The sequence below is a fragment of the Balaenoptera ricei genome, chromosome 5, assembly GCF_028023285.1.
Source record: "Balaenoptera ricei isolate mBalRic1 chromosome 5, mBalRic1.hap2, whole genome shotgun sequence".
NCBI classification, from domain to species: Eukaryota; Metazoa; Chordata; class Mammalia; order Artiodactyla; family Balaenopteridae; genus Balaenoptera; species Balaenoptera ricei.
Genome location: NC_082643.1, coordinates 31,432,850 through 31,454,595, shown reverse-complemented (window position 1 = coordinate 31,454,595; position 21,746 = coordinate 31,432,850). Strand labels below are relative to the sequence as shown.

At 43.2% G+C, this 21,746-nt stretch overlaps 1 protein-coding gene across 4 annotated transcripts in view; it reads right to left on the bottom strand.

Annotated features, from left to right (window-relative positions):
• Positions 1–21,746, bottom strand: part of ARHGAP10 (Rho GTPase activating protein 10) — a 328,794-nt gene that overhangs the window by 12,730 nt on the left and 294,318 nt on the right. For all 4 annotated transcript variants that reach the window (XM_059922584.1, XM_059922586.1, XM_059922585.1 and 1 more), the window contains one exon: positions 13,127–13,286. In XM_059922584.1, the coding sequence (XP_059778567.1) occupies positions 13,127–13,286 (160 nt within the window). The remainder of the gene's footprint in view (positions 1–13,126; positions 13,287–21,746) is intronic.

The following is a 21,746-nucleotide window of genomic DNA, read 5'->3' as shown; positions in this document are numbered from 1 at the left end:
TATATAAACCATCTCCTACTTTCCAGAATTTGGGTTTTATTTTGTTTTTTGGTAATAAGGATCAAAAAATATTTTTTAACTATCTAATTCTTTAAAAGATAATACTTATAATTTTCTCAAAAAGCAGTAAAGTATTCCTTTTAAAGGAGAATTTCTGACATTGTTTTTCTCTTCTTTGACTTAAAACATTTTAGAGGAACCCTAGGCATTCGGGAAACGGCAGCCCAGAGCAAAGGTCTAGCAGTTTTTCTCAGCCTGGGCCTCCTGAGAGAAGGCGCCCTAAGGCATCCATGTACATAACGAATTAACACCTCTCCTGCATGTCTAGAACTGTTCTAGCTACCCATGTGTTGGGAGACAATTCAATACGGGTCTTCGGTGTTTCTGCACTTCTAGTGAGCAAAGGCTGGATTATCTTTTCAAGGATGTTTTTAGAGCACAGAGCCTTGGAAGATAAAGTTGTGTCTTCCCCTGGAGCGAAGAGCAGGCTTTACCGTCTGTCATAAAAGATCTGGTTTTCCTGAGCTCTGGGTTTCTCTCTTGCTAACACTCCACAGGCAGGTGTTATCTGGGCCACGGGGCATCACCCTGTGGAAACTGGGACTCGGATTAATACTCTGAGGACTGCTATGGCTGTGATTAGTACAGTCCTTTGACTCTGACCAGGAGCCCAACGTCTTCTGCCAGCATCCCTGGAATCATGGCAGGCCAATGCGGGACCCTGCAAAGCAGAGTCAAATTTCAGACGTCACAGTTCTTGACAGCATGCTTGGGAGCACTGAGAAAATACTCAGGTCATTTTTTTGTATTCTGTGGTTCAGAGGAGAACCCTGGCTAAGAAAGTCTTTGGGTTAAAGATCAAAACTGGTAGGTGATCTAAGAATTAAAAAGCCCATTACCTGCTAGAACACAATGGAATATTTCAAGTGTTCTCTCCTACCACTTCCCAAATTTAAGCATTTAAAAAAAAAAAAAAAAAAAAAACCTATTTAATTCCTTCTCCCTCCTGCCCCTTTAACTATGGATTTTTGATGAGCAAGACTGGCATGATCACAAACCACCAATTTTATTGAATAATGAGCTGCTGAGCAATTATAAAAAAGCACCTAAAGTGCCATGTTTCCTGAAAGCCAAGCTGTGGTTTGCAAAAATGCAGGCAGAAGTCTACTCTTCCTGAAAAGCTCAGAAACCACATTTACCAGAACAGAAATAAATTACAGAGAAATATGAATATGTTTCTCTGCTCTCTTCCCAATTTCACACACTAAACTGAAAGCATCATGACTCCTCTCTGTCTTCGGGGCAAAAGAGCCAACATCCCTTTGAGGAGAAATGTTTCCTTCTCAAAGAAAAGGAAGAAATGGAAACAAGAGGGTTTCACTAAAAACACAGAGATTTCCTCCTGCTAACTCAAAAACTCATCCTCGAAAACTTTCTGACATTGGAATGCTACCTGGTATTCCTAAGGCAATGGGAAGTCTCCTGCCTGGGGGCGGGGCAGGTGGAGGGGCTGGGGAGTGGAACACACATTTGTGAAGATGATGAGCGAATTCTCTCCAGTAACAAGAATCAGCACTCTTGCCCTGGCAAAACAGGTCTGCACGTGAGGGAAAGACCCTGTAGCTTTCACGATGGGGAGGAATAAACCCTCAATAACATGAAATTATGACCGTTTCTGTGTATGTGTATACTTTACAGAGTTCATTTTTCTGAAAATGTAACAAATCAGAGGTATATGCTGCTTGGGATTCAAACTGTGACCCGATCGTCTCCAATACCAGACTCCACGCGCCATGCATATTAAAAAAACTTTTTGGCAGCAGAAAAGCACAAACATTTCAGAAATGGGGGAGGGGACTTAGGGCCTTAACTGTTAAAATTCGACAACAGCTGCACCAGTCACCAGAGAACGTCTGCCTCTAACAAACATTTCTTGCAAAGCATAGGCAGGTCAGGCTCTGGGCAGTGCTGGAATACAAGCGCCCGCTTCCAGGCTCTGGGAGCACAGAACGTAATTTAGCATTCGAGGGAGGATACATATCAAGAAAAGAAATGACTGCTTCTCTGAAATGATTAAATCCCCCAAATACCAAGATATTTGACGATGGCTTTTATGATGTCGGCATCAAATCAGAAGTTTGCACTGGAAGGAAAGATTTTAAGACCTCATTTGCAAGGTCTCCGAGCAGAAGCTAACACATTAGTGAAATGATCTTTCATTCCAGGCTGGGAAACAACGTACAGCATAAGTCTAGAACAGCTGTCCTGGGCAAAAGTGTTTGAAAATGTTAATAAAGACAGAAGGAAATATCGTCTATCTGTATATTATGGGAAATCTCTGTTCAAATAAATGCCACCGTTCTTCTTTAAGTGCACGAGGGGGAATTCCCCAGCCAGCACGCTGTTGGTTCCAAGTGAGCACAGTGAGGGGCACAGAAGTGGAGAGAAGCATGCCCCTGTGACAAGTGGCCATAATCCACGGCACTGGGCCGGGAGGACATCACTGATCATTAGGGGGGTTCACACTGGACCCTGTTCGCTCATCACTCTTGGTCTGAGAACTACCTGTCAGGCCCCATGCCTGCCCTGGGGACACCCAGGGAACTATAACAGCTGTTTTCCATGAGCACCCAGTCAGGTGAGAAGAGAATGACAAATTGATGATCATGACGCAGCGTGCGAGCGCCACATAACAGAGAGGTGGCCAGGGTCCCGCGGGAGAACAGAGGAGGGGGCAGCTGCCACGTGGGCGTCCAGGGAGGCTTCCCGCCCCGAGCCGAGGGCGCCATCGTCAGTATCCTCACGCCCTCCCTACACCCTGGCACAGTCGGTGCTGAGCCAGGCACAACTGGCACGTGTTCATTCACTCATTCCCGGCTATGCTACCGTTCCACGTGACACATGAGAAGCCGATAGCAGAACGGTGACGGTGACTTACTCAAGGTCAATGTCGGGTCAAAGCCCTGTTTGGACAAGACTGCACGGAGCTCACGGCCTCAAGTCCCTCCGAGCGGGCGGCTGGAGTGGAACACAAGGAGCTGAATGGAGAGAGATGAGAGGCAGAGGTACTCGGGGGGCAGGACCACTGAGTCAGATGCTCACAGGCAGGGCGACTGAAGGACTGTAATCACACCTATTACAATTGCATGAAACGCCGCCACTCTACAGAGACCCTGGGTTCCAAAGACAGCCCTGGCTGTGTGCCCATGTGCAGTTTCCTAATGTCCCTCAGCTTGTTCCTTTTTTTGTTTAAAAAAAAAAAGGAGGCAGGAGGGGAGGACACTTCTCACTCTCAGAGGCTGGGGCAGAGCTGGCATTATCAGCCTTGGCTGGGGGTCAGCCGCGACTGAAACCTGGGAGAGTAACAATCTCCCTGGTCTCAGCTTCCTTAGCGAAAATGAAAGTAAGTGTTAACAGGCTGGGTGGCAGTAAGATGTAAATAAGATGACAGGTATAAAGCACCCAGCAGTGACTGGAGAACAGTGAGCACTCAACAGGTGAAGCCCTTCTTGTGAGCATTAGGTATATCGCCTCTGCTTTCCAGGCTTACATCTTCACCAATGAATCATCTTCTTTACCAAAAGACAACGAACTCTGTCAAAGGGAAAAAACTATAAATATTAAGTAAATGTCACCATTGGGGGAAAAAAGTTGCTAAGTGCAGTATGACTACATATGATCCAGGACTGAATCCTGAAACAAAAGGACATGAGTGAAACAATTAGTGAAACAGAAATAAAGTCTGTATGTAATAGTATCGTACCAATGTGAATTTCCTGGTTTTAACCAAAGTACCATGGTTCGGTGTAAGATGTTAGTAGTAGAAGCCGGGTGAAGGATCTATGGGAACTCTCTATACTATCTTTGTAAATTTTCAGTAAATCTAAAACTATTTCAAAATAAAAGAAAAATTTTTTTAACAACAGGTTGTAAAAAGAATAACCCCAAATAAATTTTTCAATCACTGAAGCACTAAAAAGCCTTTTGAAATTATGATCACACACTTGAAGGCATCCAAAAGCCATATGGAAAACTTTTGGTTAGTTCAATGACATGAAAAGATTCCTAAGGGTTACATTTAAAAATCACTTGGACCGCCCATCTAAAACATGGCAATTAACCACAACTGTTGAAACTGGTTTTTAAGGAGTGTGGGCTTTTCCAAAAAGATCAGTTTTGTTTATAGATTAGATCGAGGTCAGCAAACTTTTTCTGCAAAAGACCAGACGATAAATACTTCAGGGTCTGCAGGCTGTAGGTCTTGCAACTACTTAACCCTGCCATCATAGCAGCACGAAAGCAGTCACAGACACAATGTAAATGACTGGGTGGCTGTGTTCCAATAAAACTTTATTTATTAAAAAAAACAGGCAGTGGTGGGTCACAGTCTGCTCACCCCTGGATGAGATGGACCAGATGCGAATCCATTTTGTAGTGGAGAGTTGGAAGAGGTGAAGATAATGATGGTAAACTCCCCTGGGCTTGAGAAGCCCACTCGCCTTCCTCCATCTTCACTGGCTTTGTGGCATGGAGACTCCTGTGTGTGCCAAAAGCCGATCTGCAAGCACCCAGCGCTTTCCTGCAGCAGCAGCTCTCCTGACTAATTGCTCAAGATCACCTCCCACGCAGGAGGCAGACAGCCAACAGATCAAGCCAGCACGTAAAAGCAAGAACTTGGTACCCCTTGAGAAAAAGGAGGGAGGTGGGCAGGGAGAGGAGGAAAGGCACGGAAGGAAGTCTCTTGAACACAGATAAGACAGAACCTTTTGAGGTTGGATACAACCACACTGAACACTCAGTCCTCACCGCCCAGGATGGTGGGTCTGCTGGGGGGCTTTCCCTCCTTGACAAGAAAGGACACCACTACCTAGTCAGCCCATATCTTACGAAGTTCACTCCCAGGCTGATCATTTTTTGGGGGTTTGCTATGAAAGAACTGAGAGTTACACCTCTGACTGATCTTTCACTCAAAGTGTTCCTTGAATTGCATTTCTCTTCCTTCCAGATGATCACTGTGGAATCAGGGACAAGGCTTGAACTTCAGCTTGCTAGCCGAACAGAAAAGGAGCTGCAGCTGCGTTTCAGAGAATTACGGGGCTGTAGAGAGGTCTCAGCATTGTGGTCCCGCAGGGAAACTGACGGGAGTATTTCCACAAGCTCAATTCGTATGTGGAAGACAGCCACCAGCCAACGTGAGGGTGGAACATATAAAACAGGGGCTCCCAAGCACAGCTCAAAAGGGGTACAGCACTACTCTGCTAAGAAAATCCTCTGGTTACTTACCAAGCTGTTTTACGGGTTGCCTGTCGTGATGGGTGAGCTTCCCATACTGCCCAGAACAGTTTAGAGAGCTGGCTGGGTCCCACTGGGAACCCTATGCCTTGGTCATGAGCTTCCCAAGGGCCCTAGTCTCAGAAGCTTCTACAGAGGAGGTATCTACACAGCAAGGCGAGGACAGGAGCCCCAGGTTCTCCTGGCGTAACTACTGTAAATGCTGGAAACAATGCAACTTCAGGTCAACACTAAAGGCTTCTCCAGGACTAGTGAGCCTATTTTCCCTAAGCCATTTAGTGGGGAGATTACATAACTGATGAATCAGGAAGTTGGGTCAAGTTCAACTAAGAATATTAAATTAAGTTCTCGGAGGAAAGGAAAATACAAGCAGGTGGCCACCTAGGGCTCTCAGGGGAGCCGTGACTAGGTTTTATTACATGTGGTACCTTGAAACCTCACAACAATCCAGAGGGGTGGGTGCTGTCACTCCCCCTTTGCAGATAATCTTGCTAAGCCTTGGTTTGCTGAAGTAATTTATATAAGGCCTCCAAGGTTTTAAGTGGCAGGCGAAGAATGCAAAGCCAGGCTTGTTTGACTCTAAAATCAGTGCTTTATCAGTCTACACCACGGTCTTCCAACTCACAGAAAGCTCACGAGGCCCCTGCCTGCATTTCAATGTTGAGACCCAGCCAACCAATCCATGCACAGCAAATGATACATTACAATAGCAAAAACCAATGAAACAAAAAAGGAAAGCAAAAACAAAACAAGACTAATGAGAAGACTTAATTTTTTTTGTTGTTTGTTTGAATCTTAAGCAGTAGAGCAGCTACTACAAAAATTCAGACGAGTGTCTTTAATTTGGAAAGTCAACTTTTCATTACGGGGCTTTAAAGTTAGATGAATGACCAACTATTTAGCTTGAAAATAAAATCTCTGAATTTCAGAACCTGTAGTTAGAGCACAGCAAAGGAAGAGGTGAATTAGGCCACATGCAAGTGCCAAGTACACGATACAAATACCAAAAATACCCTAGCAAGACACAAGGGACACGTATGGAAGGCTGTGAGGACGCCAGGCGGTCAGTCGGGACGGCGTAATTACTATACTGAGTTGGAGAGAAGATTCAAGAAGATATACAGGACAAAAGTTATCCACCACCACCACCACCCCAATGCTTGTGAACAGACTGATGGTCGATGGCCAAGCACGTGGGCCCCGAGATTAGCATCAAGAGCTTTACCAGATATCACGTTACTCATAAAAAGATTACGGATGTTGCTCTGTTGCAAAATATCAAATTTCCAAGTCTCCCAGCTCTGCTGCAGGGGAGGATGCCCTCCTCCACAAATCTCAGCCAAAGGTTTTGGATAGTGAATGTGCCGCAATTCAGATTCAAGGGTTTATTCCCCATAGGTAACTATAAACCACAGCAACGGTTCTTAACACAGGGTCAGCGCTCCCTCTTCAAAACAGGGGCAGCGGCCAGCTGACAGCCAGTGTTAGCTCACTGGGTCTCAGAATCGGGGAAAAACTACAATTGAACAACGTTCCCATATGCCACCAGACTTTCCATACCGACAGTAACACAAGTCCAAGGGAACCACAGATCACGAGGGCGGACAGATCAGGGTCATAACCCTTCTCTGCCCCTTACTAGTCATGTGGCTTGGGGCAAATTTCTGATCTTCTTTGTGCCTCCATTTCTCTATCTTTAAAAATGAACATACTTCTACCTCACTGGGTCTGATGTGAGGATCAACATGAAATAGTTATAAAGCAGCTACAACAAAGTCTGTGGCCCCCGAGAGTTAATGCTCCACAGTCTTTGATTCTGAGAAATGCAAGAGAGGATCTACCGCATCAAGCCTTCTCTGCAGCCTCTCACCACCAGCCACTGCTGACGCAGAAGCTTCTGCCCCCTCTAAGTCCCCAGCCCCCAACAGGTCCAGATGGGGCTAACCTCTGGGCAGAAGTCACAAGGCTGCCGGAGCTCACAGCAAGGCGGTCTACTCCTGCTCATCTGCCCTGTACTTCCCTACGAGCTATCTTAGACCTCCACCTTTCTGAACCCACCAGGGACTTTGCCGCTCACTGAGGTGTGGGAGACTGGCTTCCAATCCACTCCTCACAGCACCCAGCACCACATGAAGGCACCAGCTCTACCAGAGACGCCGGTCAATGGAACCCACCACTTTCTGTAACCAGGGTCCACCTACAGGTAAGCAGAGAAGAAAAGGTGCTCCCCTTATTAGGATATGATGTCCTAACTAGCCAATAAAGATGCTGGAAATGCCTATGATGGACAATTCACTTTTGGGGGTTAAATACCACCATCTCCTGATCTCTTTTTATATATACATAACTTTTCTCCCCTTTTTACAAAAGCCATATGTGCTCATCTTAGTCAAGTCAGCAAAAAAGCAGATATGCACCCCCCCCCCAAAAAAAAGAGAGAGAGAGAGAAAACTTTTAAAAGATAAATTCCCTATTTTCTTTTGAAACAATCATCATAATAAGAGAGATAAAAATTTAAGACATCAACTTCTAGGGTGAACTGACTGCCCTGGCAGGGTTGGGAGCAGTAAAGTCAAGGAGCAATAGGGTTGAGGAAGCCCTCCCTGAAGGGGTGGAGGAGAGAGAGAAAAGAAAGAAAGAGAGACGAAGGGAAGAGGTGAAGACAAAGTTTGCCTATGACTGCTACCTTATAATTTCTAAGTGTGCACCCAATTTCACCAAAACATGTTAAAAATTGTTTAAGGTGATTATTTTTCTGAACTTCAGACAAATCACTCATGGTTTGTTGTCATAGACACGAAGCCAGTTTAAGGGGTACTTTGCTATCTCCCCACAAAATTCATCAACTCCCTGAAAAGCAATCATGGAACCAAGTCAAGTAATCTCAAATGCCAAGTAGTTGTCTATGGGAAACCTCTATCTGTTTGCCCAGTTTAAAGGAAGCAAGTTATTATTTCATAGACAAGAATAAAAATGGTCACCAGTGAGTACACACAAAGTCTACAGATGACATGCACAAGGCTGTAAATGGGCATGGGAGCTTACCGTCTAATGACTTTAACCAACTAGCACCAAGCCTGGGGAGGCATGTATCTCTGATGCACAACAGCGACTCAGGGCAGCATCTGGGATAGACGTGTTAGGAACACCTTCACATTCAGGATAAACCAAACCAAGCCAAGCCTCTCACTGGGTGGGAGAGAAGGATTTATTGCCCTCCCAGCCTGCCAGAGCACAAACTGAGTTACATCTCAGGGTACCAACATTCCCAGCTACGAAGAACTATTCTAAGATGCGGCTGCCATCTTGACTATGGACACATGCTAGCAGGAGGAGCTCCTTTTCATTGGAAATCTGTAGAGGAAGCAGATAACAACGCCTGGTATCTACTTACAAGAGATTTTCTTTTGGGGCAGAAAACCTAAAAGAATTACTTATCAAGGACCTGCTCCATCCTTTAAAAATGAAGAGAAAACTACTTTATTGGGGAAAAAATGACTTTGGAACATTTGAAATACCTTGACCTATGATGTAATGTCCTCCAAGGAGACTGAGCTAGCAATTCTTTACTGGCAATGAAGTCACCCATCACCTTACCTGAGTGTACAGGTAAGGAATACCTACAGATTGATTGACTGCAATGAATAATACCCACAAGTCATAAACATCAGCAGAAACCCAAGAAATCCAATTCTGCTGGATTGTTTTCTACCTGTCAGAGGCTACAGCTGTATTTACACACTGCCTATATCAGAATATCAGCTGCTGTAGGTTTTCCTGCATAAATTTGCTTTCTGGTAGCTGGGGTCATGGCATTTCTGTACAATAGAGCTACCGGGGTCCTATATGATCTACGTACATTTGGGCTTCATTTTTCAGGACCTAAGATAAGGCAAGTGTAAGTTTTGGAACAGAGAGCCACCACTCTGGATTAAAACCAAGCAGTCCAGGCAGTGCCTCCTTTTTAAGGCTCTGAGAAGAGTTTTAATGACTACACAGCAACTTCGGTTTTATTAAAAGGGCTCTTAATCAGATTTACTCAGATCCTACTATAATCAATACTGTACAGCTGGTAGGCAGAGATGATGGATTAAAAAAAAAAAAAGAAACAAAAAGAAAAGCACACACAATGAAAACTAAATTTATAAATGCTAAGGAAATAAAGAAAAACACTATGAAGAGAAAATGGTGAGATTAATTCTGTGAAATTCCCAAAGAGTTTTAAATTGCCTAAGAGACATTCAATGATACACAGAAAGAAATGAGACTTCCAAAAGAAAAGCATTTTTATAAATGCATAATAATTTAAATGGGAAATAAAATATTTATTAATAACTATGTCAATATCACTAAAAAGTTCAAAGAGTATGAGACCCAATTTTATCATCAAGAATTTTATGATCGAGGGCTTCCCTGGTGGTACAGTGGTTAAGAATCCGCCTGCCAATACAGGGGACATGGGTTCAAGCCTTGGTCCGGGAAGATCTCACATGCCGAGGAGCAACTAAGTCCGTGCGCCACAACCACTGAGCCTGCGCTCTAGAGCCCGTGAACCACAACTACTGAAGCCCGCATGCCACAACCACTGAGCCCACGGGCCATAACTACTGAAGCCCATGCGCCTAGAACCCGTGCTCTGCAACAAGAGAAGCCACCGCAATGAGAAGCCCACGCACCATGACAAAGAGCAGCCACCGCTCACTGCAACTAGAGAAAGCCTGTGCGCAGCAATGAAGACCCAACACAGCCATTAATTAATTAATTAATTAATTAATTAATTAAATCTCTAAAAAATAATTTTATGATTGATCTTGGAGTGAGGGAAAGATTGGATAGTGTTATGCATCTAATGTTTGTGACCCCCCCCTTAAATTTGCATGTTGAAACCCTACCCCCTCCCATGGGACGGTGTTAGGAGGTGGGGCCTTTGGGAGAAAATTAGGATGCAATGAGAGTGGAATCCTCATGAATGGGATTGGTGTCCTTCTAAGATCCACGAGAGAGCCTGCTTCCGCTCTCTGCTCTCCATCATGTGAGGATACGTGAGAAGTGAGCAGTCTGTACACTGGAAGCAGCCTCCCACTTCAACCCAGCCAGGCTGACACCCTGACCTTGGATGTCCAGCCCCCAAAACTGAGGGAAATAAATTCCTGTTCTTCATAAGCCATTCAATCAAAGTATTTTGGTTACAGCAGCCCAAACTGAATAAGATTGATAGATAAGCAGGCAGGCAGATGGAGACACTGAGGTAGATACATAGATAGACACACACATATACTACTATCAAATAACAATAAAAGGTAAGTACTAACTAGTACTAGAAGGGGATCGTTTTCTAACATCACATATTGGGTATAGACAGAGGAAGGGATTATTCCGAACCCTCCAGCAGACTAGAGCCCTAGAGAAGGCTACCTGAAAGTGAAAACTAAATTAGATCCTCAAGACAGGTCAAGATTGTCTTGAGCAGAAAGGAAGGGAGACACTTCAGGCAGAGGGAATCAGAGTTTGCAGGGGGCACCCAAGGGCTGCTTGAAGACAGCAAACACACAATCCTAGGAAGGCAGAAGAGGGAAGGGGAGGGGAGATGAAGGGAGGGGAATGGAGGGGAATGGAGGGGAGGGGAGGGGGAGGGGGTAGGGGAAGGGGGTAGGGGAGGGGGGAGGGGGAGGGGAGGGGAGGGAGGGGGAGGGAGGGGGAGGGGAGAAAAAAGAAAAGAAAAAAGAAGGAAGCACTGTCACTTCTCCTAACTACACTCCTCAGAGAAGCTGTTTACATCAGCACATGCCTAGAACCATGCAGGGAGGGGCGGACAGGAGTCTATGTCAGGGTTTGCCAAACATCATCGGGGAAAACATGAGAAATACACATTTTCAGGCTCTCCCCAATCCTAACTATGGTGTGGGCCCAGCGCCGTGGGCTTCACAAGCCCTGCAGGGGGTCCTCATTGTCCTCAAGTGTGAGAGGCGCTCCCCCGACTTAATGAGAAAGCTGCACTGAGATATGCTTACAAGTAAGTCCTTTAAAAGATACACAGGAATTATATTATATACATGTAAGAGAGAGATGCGTTTTATCCAGTGCCCAGAAAACAAAAAGTCAAGCTCTTCAAGTAGCAGGAAGTCTCCATTATAACAAAAATCTCCTTTCCAGACTTGTTTCAACTATTTATTTTGCCCCCTCCCTTTCAGGCCTCTCAAAGGCTGGAGTGCTTTCCATAACATTTTAAAATTTGTATGAATAGGAAGCTGGGGGGATTCACTCCCCATCTGATTTATGACCAAAAATATCAAGCTCTTCCAGTTTCAGCCATGGACGTGCTGTGAACTGAGCACTGCCTGCATCGTGGCTTGGAATGTCACTTCTCCACACAACCACTGTGGAATAAGAAGCACCGACTAAAATGCTCTCCACTGACTGTGACAGACACTTACTGACAGGAATAATTAGAGACCTGGCTTGTGCTTTAAAACACACACGCGCGCACACACACATACCCCAAATTCCACTGCTAGAGTGCCCAGCATTGCAGAGGCTGGGTTCCTGTGTTACCACTGTCACTGCTGCTTGCAGCACAAAAGTGAAAGAGTATTTTTATTTTGAAAAAAGAATAGTAAAAATGACAGGCCTGTTTGAGTACTCTGTGGTTTAAGTCCATGATACACAGTCTTCAGCATTTAAATATACATATAGGACAATTTTGGAGGGAAAAAAAATCTCATCTGGAGAATGCGTACCCATATTTTGAGTTCCACTTGGATTTTCGGTTAGATTTTCAAAGTCTTCAGGTCACCCCAAATTTTAGCATACCAAACTTCTCCCAGCCTCTTGTAGTACTTAATAAGTTCATAATGAGTTCATGTGAATCCAGCAGTAACTATAAAAAGCCAACTGATGTGAGAAACACTCTCCAATTCCATTTAAAGTCCCAAGAATGCCCAGCTAGGATAGAATGACATCATTATCTATGACTTATTTTAAGCAACTTTGATTTTTTGAAAACATTTTTTTTTTAACTTTAAAGACAGGACACCCAAATACTCTCAGGCTGAATTATAGATGTATTTTTGGATGTCATTTGATTGACTAATCAAGTAATGTCATGTAATTATTAGCAGAGTTCTTTTTTTATTTTTTCCTTCTCTGAGCATCTGTTTGAAATCTGATGCTCCGCACCACCACCAACCTGCATTTACTCCACAGCCTCGGGAAGCAGAGAAAGACAAACCCTCATGTAGTCAAACCAGGTCCATGGTATTTTGTTTGTACTGGTATTATTTGTCCTAATACACCTGAGCTGATCTGCTCATGGTTGGCATTCAACCAAACTGAGAAACTAAAATCAGATATTTTCATCCATCAATTGTCAATTATGCAGGGTCCTACGGAGTCAACAGAGCAGGACACTAGCATAAAGCTTGCAAAAATTCATATAACTAAGATATCATCCAATAGAAAGCCTTGAAAGTCTGCTGATCACAATGCATGCATTTGCATCTTTCTAAAAGTTTGCAGTAACTAGCGAGAAAACATCCCGAGCAGGACAATAACAAACTTCCTTCGTGCAACCCCAAACTGCCGTGAATTGAACTTAAAACAGATCTGAAATGGCACCTGCCCACCCCTTCCATACTGGGAACACAGAGACCCTATTAGAGAAAGGCCTTGTTTTATGGACCCTTCTCCTTCTGGCGGCCCCACTGATTAGAGAACAAAGGTCCTGAGATCTAACGGCTTCAGTATCGACCTGCCACGTAAACTTCAAAATGAAGGGCCACTTTCATTTCAGGGCCCTCCTTCCCTCAGCACCAAACAGAAAAGCATAGCTACTTACGCAGTGGACGCCCAGTTCCCAAAGGTACCCCCATCTGCAAGGAGGTGGTTTTTGTCTGGTCCAGGGGGCCCATGGGCAGCGGCAGCCGTGGGAGATGGGGAGGAAAATGAGTCCAGGCTGCTGGGAGGAGTGTCCTCCTTAGGAAGATTGGGACGGTCACCTGGGGAGGAGAAAAAGCCATCAACTTTCAAATACTCAGAGGAGAAAAAAAAAAAAAAAACTCCACTAATAACTACATGGCATCACTTGATTAGTCAATCAAATTATATCCAAAATTACATTTACAATGCAGCCTGAGAGTATTCTGGTGCCCTGTCTTTAGGGATTTTGGTGCTCTTTTTTCTGTTTTTAATTTTCACCAAAGATGCTGAAAATAAATTATAGGTAATACAAGGTGAGGAGTGTTGTCCCCACAAGAAAAAACAATAATCAAAATCAGGTCAGGGCTTCCCTGGTGGCGCAGTGGTTGAGAATCTGCCTGCCGGTGCAGGGGACACGAGTTCGAGCCCTGGTCTGGGAAGATCCCACATGCCACGGAACAACTGGGCCCGTGAGCCACAATTACTGAGCCTGCGTGTCTGGAGCCTGTGCTCCGCAACAAGAGAGGCCGCAATGGTGAGAGGCCCGCGCACCGCAATGAAGAGTGGTCCCCACTTGCCGCAACTAGAGAAAGCCCTCGCACAGAAACGAAGACTCAACACAGTCATAAATAAATAAATAAAAGAACGTGGAAAAAAAAAAAAATCAGGTCAAACGGAAGATGAAAGCCTTAATGGCGGCCACAATGACTTCCTGGTCTCTAAGGAGCACAGTCATAAATCAGTGATAACCTCGAAAACACTCCAGAGCAGTACACCAGTCCTGCAGGGTCCAGCCTCTCACTTTCTAGTCACATGATGGCCCTTTAAGCCACTGCCAATCACCACCCAGTCATAACAAATTCAACAACTTGAAAGGGACCTCATCTTCCGAGCTGGTGTCTTGGATTACAATTTAATAGCCCAATTTATTAAATCCCGGACACAGAGAAACTTCCATTTCCCGGCGAACATTAGGGAGGATGTTCTGCAAGAACCAGACCCTTGCAGTGACTGCAGGGCATGACTTTGAACCCAAACGAAAATGCATTTCTTAAATGGGCTGCATGATTTATTCACTCACGGAGGACCATTTTGTGAAATGCGTTTGTATCACCTGTACACATTATGGGCTTGGGTGGGAAATGCAGAAGGTAGAAAAGAGCTCAAAAGAGCAGCCGGGTCCCTCGACTGGTCTCCTCGCTTTCATGGTACTCCCAGCTGCCATCAACACATCTGAACAAGCCCGCACTGAAGCTCGGACCCTTCAGCCAAAGTCACAGTCTCCATTAAATCATAACTGCTCTGGGGCAGCAACTTTCTATTAAGACAGCACTGGCTTGGCCTTGATTTTATAAATGCTGGGTCACAAGAGTTGCTCAACAAACTGCCACAGCAGATGACACACAATGTGGAGGGTCACACTCCAGCCACAGACAGCTTCCAGCTGATTAAACCTTCGTATTTCCTCATTCCCAAGTCCCAGAAATAGAGGGTGTATGAACACCAGGAACAGTGAGGAACGTGCTCTCGGAAAACCATCTTAGATGGATTTCAATTCTGCTAATAATGGAGCACAAGAGCAATCCTGGGCTCTGATGCAGCTCGCTCCCAAAATACTAATCTTGAAAATTGACTGTATAAAATAATTCTTACTTAACTCTGACCTAGCTTACAACTAAGGCTAAAAGAATCTTAGAAGTGGAGATCTGGAAAAGCGGAATTCAGGCCAAGGAGGAATTAGAGGGGGTGATGATGGCTGGAAGAAGGGATCCCTTATAGAAGCAGCTAGGGGGATGCATGATCCTGTGCAGAAGATTGCGGTGAGGGAGTTTTCTGAGCTTTTTCTTTCCTAAGTGCACGGACAGGGAGAGAGATACAATGGGGTGAGAGGTGAATGTGATCTCTGTGAGCAGGTCTTCTCCCTGGGCAAAGTCGCTCTACAAAGCCTTGCTCTCTCTCCATTCACAAACACACAGCCCAGAAGACCATATGCTTCCTCTTTCAGTGAAGTTCCTTTTTCTACTGCCCTTCACCACAAACGTATTTAGCTAACTGGAATAATTCAGCCCCCAAAAGAAGGGCTCATTTTCAGGCAAATGAACCCAAACCCACTGATAGATCTCTATGATTTCCTTTGGATTTATTTTCGTTCTGGGATACAGTCCACTTTGAAACAAAGGCTGCCTCTCCCACTGTGCCTGGCTAGCTCAATCCATCCAGTTCTTTCCTGCAAATGAGACCTGGAGCTCCAGCTTTCCAGGGCCCTTCTGTGTGTCGTTCAGTCATCCTGGGCAACAACTCCCTTCAAAACTAAGAAGGTCTCCTATGTAACCCCAGCATGGAGTCTAAAGTAAACTCCTGAACGTTTACCTGCACGACAGCTGCCAATTCAGGGCTTGGCTAGAAGTTGCAAAATATGACCAGCTCTGCAGCAGGACAAGATAACCTCCAGAGTGGGTCACACGCTAGCAGCTTCCTGGCTGCAGGAGACTGGATGCTGGCCCTCTGCTCTCTGGGCTGCAGGCCCTGTCTCTGGGGCAGGGCCTGACACAGCAAAGCAGCAAGTGAGAGTCTGGGCCCAGCTATTCCCTGACTCACTCCTACAAGGAGAAACGTGTCAGTGAGAAGCGGCTTTGGGGAAGTGGAGCCCAAGGGTCTAAGGTTCCTTTCAAAAGATACCTGAAAGGTTCTCACAACCATATACACTAGCTCATCACCACCCCCTCCAATCCTGTCCCTAAGCAGACTGACACAGCACAAATTGTCACTCAACATATTAAATCACGTGCTAGTAAGAGAATTTCTCCCTTCCTTCCTGCCAAACAGTGGCAATATGAGCCCTCAAGTGAAAAGAATATTGATACAAGGGCATAGGTTTACACAAAGTGATCAAACGAAGAGATCTCTCAGCCTGCTTTCCATGTGCACAAAATTCCTCTCTCTCTCACTGTTCAGGAATGAGCTCATCTACTTGAGAATCATTGCATTTGAGGAAACACTAATATCAGGCATGTAAAGGTTAAATAGTCTAAAATTTTAGTTCACCAAAATTAAATGACTTCTTTTTAACTAGTAGTTAAATAATAAAGCTTTAAAAAATTCTATGTTTGACAATATCGGGAATAAAGATTTTAAATCCTATGAAACTAATTTGTACTTGAGAACTACAGTCCGACACCCTCGTTATTTTTCACCTTTCATTTCTCCAGAGTGTCACACAACCTCTTTCCCTAGGTGCTACCCTTCCACAGGCATCTCCAGACTCATCACCTGCAAGTAACAGGGTTGATCCGAGTACGCGAACAAAAATGGTGCTGAAGGGCTTTTGTTATGAACAGACTCCAAGATGAGAAACGCACTAGAATACAACTACCACATCTAGAAGAGAAAATGACTTCCTCACAACCCCCAGCTTAATTCCCACCTCCTCCACAATCTCTTGCCAACCACCTTTTCTGCTTGTTCTCCTTTCTCACGACAGCAGGCAAGCAGAAGTCAAGTTTACATTGCACTGTCAATGCTTTCATGACCTGATTTTAGCTCCCCACCTCCGTTATGCATCTTTTGAGGGTGGAGACCAAGTCTCATCTTGGTAATCCTTAGAGAACACAATGCAGTGCCAGGCAAATCAGGAGGCTTCAGGAAATACTGGCTGTGGACTCAACTGCCACAGAAAAGATCATGAAATTGAAAAGCCAACGCCTCCAGGAATTAAGAAGGAAAAAAATCTACAAATCTCAAAGTATTGTTAGAAAATCTGCACGCAGCTTCTGATAATCGTCCTCTCCCCTTTCAAGCCACAAACATCTCTCACCCTCTTTCTTCAATTTACTGAGGTTCTACTTATATACTAAGGCACGTTGCAGATGCCAAGTTACAAAGGTGAAGAATCAGCCTCTAACCCAAAGGTGCAGAAGACAGGTAAAGCCAACACAGCAGAAGGTGGTAGGGTGTCGAGTTTTGTATCTCACTAAGGTGTCTGGATTTGTGCTACAGGCATTAGGAAGTTATTGCAGGGATTAAGCAAGGAAGTGATACAGATTCAAGAGATATTCAGGTATTACAGTCATCGGACCTCTGTGAATGAAGGTGAAGGGTGAAAGAGGAACCTACCATGACCCTCAAGTTCTTGCTTTAGGTAACCAGGTGAATGTAGAATTATCCATTGAAATAGGGCATGAAAAACAAGGAGCAAGTTGCATGTGGGAGATAATAAGACCAGCTGCAGACATGTTGGGTTCGAGGGGGTAAGAGATCAAGGGGAAGATGTCCAAAGGAGAGCTGGTTATACAGCCCCAGAGCCCTGGAGGGAGGTCTGGGATGATTTTATTGAGAGGCATGTGGGTTGAGTTGAGGTCATAGCACTGGATGGAGAGGGCGAAGGAGAAGATATAGAAATGGAAGAGAACCCTGGAGGAACTTCAGTGTAAGGAGCAGCCTTCTTACTGATGGTGGTGGTGGTGGTTATTGCTGTTACTATGGAAAACAGAGAGAAGTGTTATCTTACAAGTATTTAGGTTTCCGGCCCAGACATAGATTCACATAAAAAATGGACCAAAAAAGTATTCACGAGGACATGCTTTTCATGTCAGCTACTGGATTTTACTATTTAGTCTGATTTCTTTATGATGCTGAGTACATGCACCTGTGTTTTGTTTTCATGAAAAGACTAAAGCGATCTTCAATGACTGGCAGAAAACTGAGCAGGAAGAGGGAAAAAGAACTTGATAATTCTACCACAGTTAACAATACACAGGATGTTTATCTATCTATCTATCTATCTATCTATCTATCTATCTATCTATTTATTTATTTATGGCTGCACTGGGTCTTCATTGCTGTGCACAGGCTTCTCTCTAGTTGTGGCGAGCAGGGGCTACTCTTCATTGTGGTGCACGGGCTTCTCACTGTGGTGGCTTCTCTTGTTGCGGAGCACGGGCTCTAGGCATGCAGACTTCAGTAGTTGTGGCACATGGGCTCAGTAGTTGTGGCTCACGGGCTCTAGAGTGCAGGCTCAGTAGTTGTGGCACAGAGGCTTAGTTGCTCTGTGGCATGTGGGATCTTCCTGGATGAGGGCTTGAACCCGTGTCCCCTGCATGGGCAGGCAGACTTAACCACTGCACCACCAGGGAAGCCCTATCTCCTATATTTTAATATGCTGATCAACTTTTACTCTAGATAGTTGAACTTTCTTGTTCTGATGATACGTGCTTCTCTCCACTCACCTTCTGCTCATTTCACTTAAACAGAACTGCTGTTGGAGGGAACGAGGCTTAGAGTTTTCCCTCCCATTTCATTCATTTCTTCTTTGTCCCTCTCTCAAATAAACTTCCTAACTGTTGAGACGTCAGAGATGGTTCCCTTTGAATCCGTTACCTGCTGTTTTCTACTCAGCCTAGAATGTTTGAGTATGAGCCGAAACCACAGGAGGTTTCTGTTATTCATCAGAGATGGGCTGTCTCCGCTCGTAAGGCTGGTCCATGCTCCCCTCTCTCAAACATCCTGGCTTATGAATTAGAAGAAAGAAAGAGAAAGTGGACAGAAGAGAAGAAAGAAAAAGAAAAAAAATAGAAAAGAAAAAAGCAAAAAAAAAAAAAAAAAGAAAGAAAAAGAGAGAAGAGAAGAGAAGAAGATCTAATGAATTAGTTAAACTTCTGACAAACTTCGCAGTTACGTATTTGGTTAGATGGAAGACAACAGCAGACTCTCTCTGTGGTTCCGCTGGCACAGAAATATGCTTCCCGTCAGAATAATCTTAGATGCTTCTAAATATCAAACAGCTAGTCACTAGGATCAAAGAAAGATTTATTGTTATAAGTGCAGAACAAAGTAACTGCACTTATAACAACACAGTAACCCTTTTACAGTAAAGGCCAATCAGGAAATTTCCAGTCAAGATGGCAATGAAATTTTAAATGGAAACCCACATCTCCTCTCACATATGCCCAACAACAACAGCAATGAAATGACTTTTTAAAATAAATTTGCACTTGAAAACTTGTTTCACATCTCTGTGAAACAGAAACAGAAAGGAAATAGTTTCAGAAGTCAGCGGGAGTACAAGCCAAAAGTCTACCAGCTCCAGGACTCATCCAAACCAGCAGAACCAACAGACATTTAAATCCTGTGGTATCCTTAGGTCAATATACCTACAATACACCAGGCATGGTTCAGGGATAGAACCAGGCTCCCCATGTGGAACTAGGGGTTGGGAGACACTCACCACACTAAATGGAGGCCAAAAATCTGTGACCAAGTTCCCCACTTGCCTGGAAAGTAGATTTGATAAGCCCACCCCCTCCCCTCCCCGGGATGAGAGTTACATACAGGAATAATAGCTGGTTCTGAACCAAAGCACCTGGTTCAACCTGGTGAATACAGTGGGCAAGAGCTGGAGAGGGAGTAGAAAAAAGAAGGAAGGAAGGGAAGGAGGCTCTAAGTCGTCCCAACGACAGGTACACACACAAAATCCTCCTTCCCGATGGACTTATACCTACAGTCTCTAAGAACATAAAGAAAACTAGGATAGTAAACTCAATAACAACAGAAATTCAGCAATTTAGAGATTTGTAACACAAAAGAGAAGTGAAATTGCCAACATTCAGATCCCAGAAAAAGAAGTATATTGAGAGGAAGAAATATTTAAAGAAATAATGACCAATTCCTCATAATTAAAGAATTTCAAAGACCTCAATCTAAAGGACTCAGAGTACCAAACAGACAAAAAGAAAATACTGTACATAAGATACCTTATTGCAAAATTTGAGAATATCAAATACAAAGAAAAAAATAAAAAGCATCCTGACAGAAAGAACAGACCATATTTTTTAAAAAGACCCAGAGTGACATCAGAGTTCTCAACAGCAAAACTGAATTCAGAACAATATTGAAGTAACATTTTTAAAGTATTGAAGGATAAGAATTTTGAGCACAGAACTGTATATTCAAACTGCCAAACTGCCTATCAAATGTGATGTAATAAACATATTAGACATAAAAACACCCAAGGATTGCCACATAAAGAACTATAATGATAACACTTCCAAAAGACAGTTTTCAAGTATTTAAATAAAAGAAGCAATATGAGATTTTCAATGTCTATCATTGTCTTCTAAAAACTCTAGGACAAAAGAAAAGGGAAAAAAAATAACCAAAATGATCCAGAACATAGAATCTAGAAAATATCAACATAGTGGGGGTGGGTAGCCCAAAAAGGAAATGAAAGTCCATTGGATATTTATCTTATTAGAAATGGAGACAGAAACATAGTTGAGTTTAAGAAGCCAACAGATAAATAAGCTTATAAATCACAAAAACAGGATATACATTATTAGAAACAGCAGAAGAACATTTGCTTTTGTAAAGAGAAAGGAGGAAAGAAAACAAAAAGGTATCAAAATTCATTATTAAATAAAAATTATAAAATGACAGAAATCCTAACATAATGGTAATCATAATATACATAAATGGATTAAACTCATCAATTAAAAGGCAGTGATTCTCCAAATATATTTTCCCAATCCAATAATATGTTGACTATGAGAAACATGCTTACAACAAAAAGACAAAGCAAGGCTGGAAATTCAAAAAAATAAAGCTATACTAGGCAAATATAAATCAAAATACACAACGATCTTAATAAACTACATGAGAGATAAAGAGGGTCATTTTATACTGATAAAAGGACAAGATGATGGAGCAAGAAGATAAGCACCTAATGATACAGCCTCAAGCAATATATAGAACCGTAAGGAAAAACAGAAAAATCAACTATCATTATTGGAGACTTTAATACACTCCTCTCAGACAGTGTTATCAGGCAGGGAGAGAGAGAAATATCTGTAATCAACAATACAAAGCTGCTCTATTTTTTAGACACACACACACCTTGAAATAACAGAGGATAAATACTCTTCAAAACAAATGTTTTTTTAAGGATTTTATTTTATTTTTTTTTTGGCCACACCATGAGGCTTGTGAGATCTTAGTTCCCCGATCAGGGGTCGAACCTGGGCCCTGAGCAGTGAAAGCGCAGAGTCCTAACCACTGGACCACCAAAGAATTCTTAAGGAAATATTTTGAAGGATGGATATTACACATCCTCTCTTCTCAGACCAAAATTACAAAATATTTAGAACTTAATAAACGAAAGGATAGATTTTACCATTTCAATATGCTGGTAAACTAAATATGGTTAAAAAGAAAATCATAATGGAAATTAAGAAAGATTTAGAACTCGATGATAAAGACATTTCATGTCAAAATTTGTGAAACATGGCACAATAATACCAAAGAAAACTTCATAGCTCTAAAATATTGATTAGGAAACAAGATTCAGAACATTTTCTATGCCATATTTAAACAGACAATTTCCCTAAATACTGACAGTCAAAGGGTCATCATGACTGTTTAAATATTCACATTACATTTAGTCAGGGAAAACTCTCAAAACTAGAATTTACTAAAATATATTTGATTTCTTTTTTTTTTTTTTTTTAACTTTTTTTTTGGGTTTATTTTTTTATTTATTTATGGCTGTG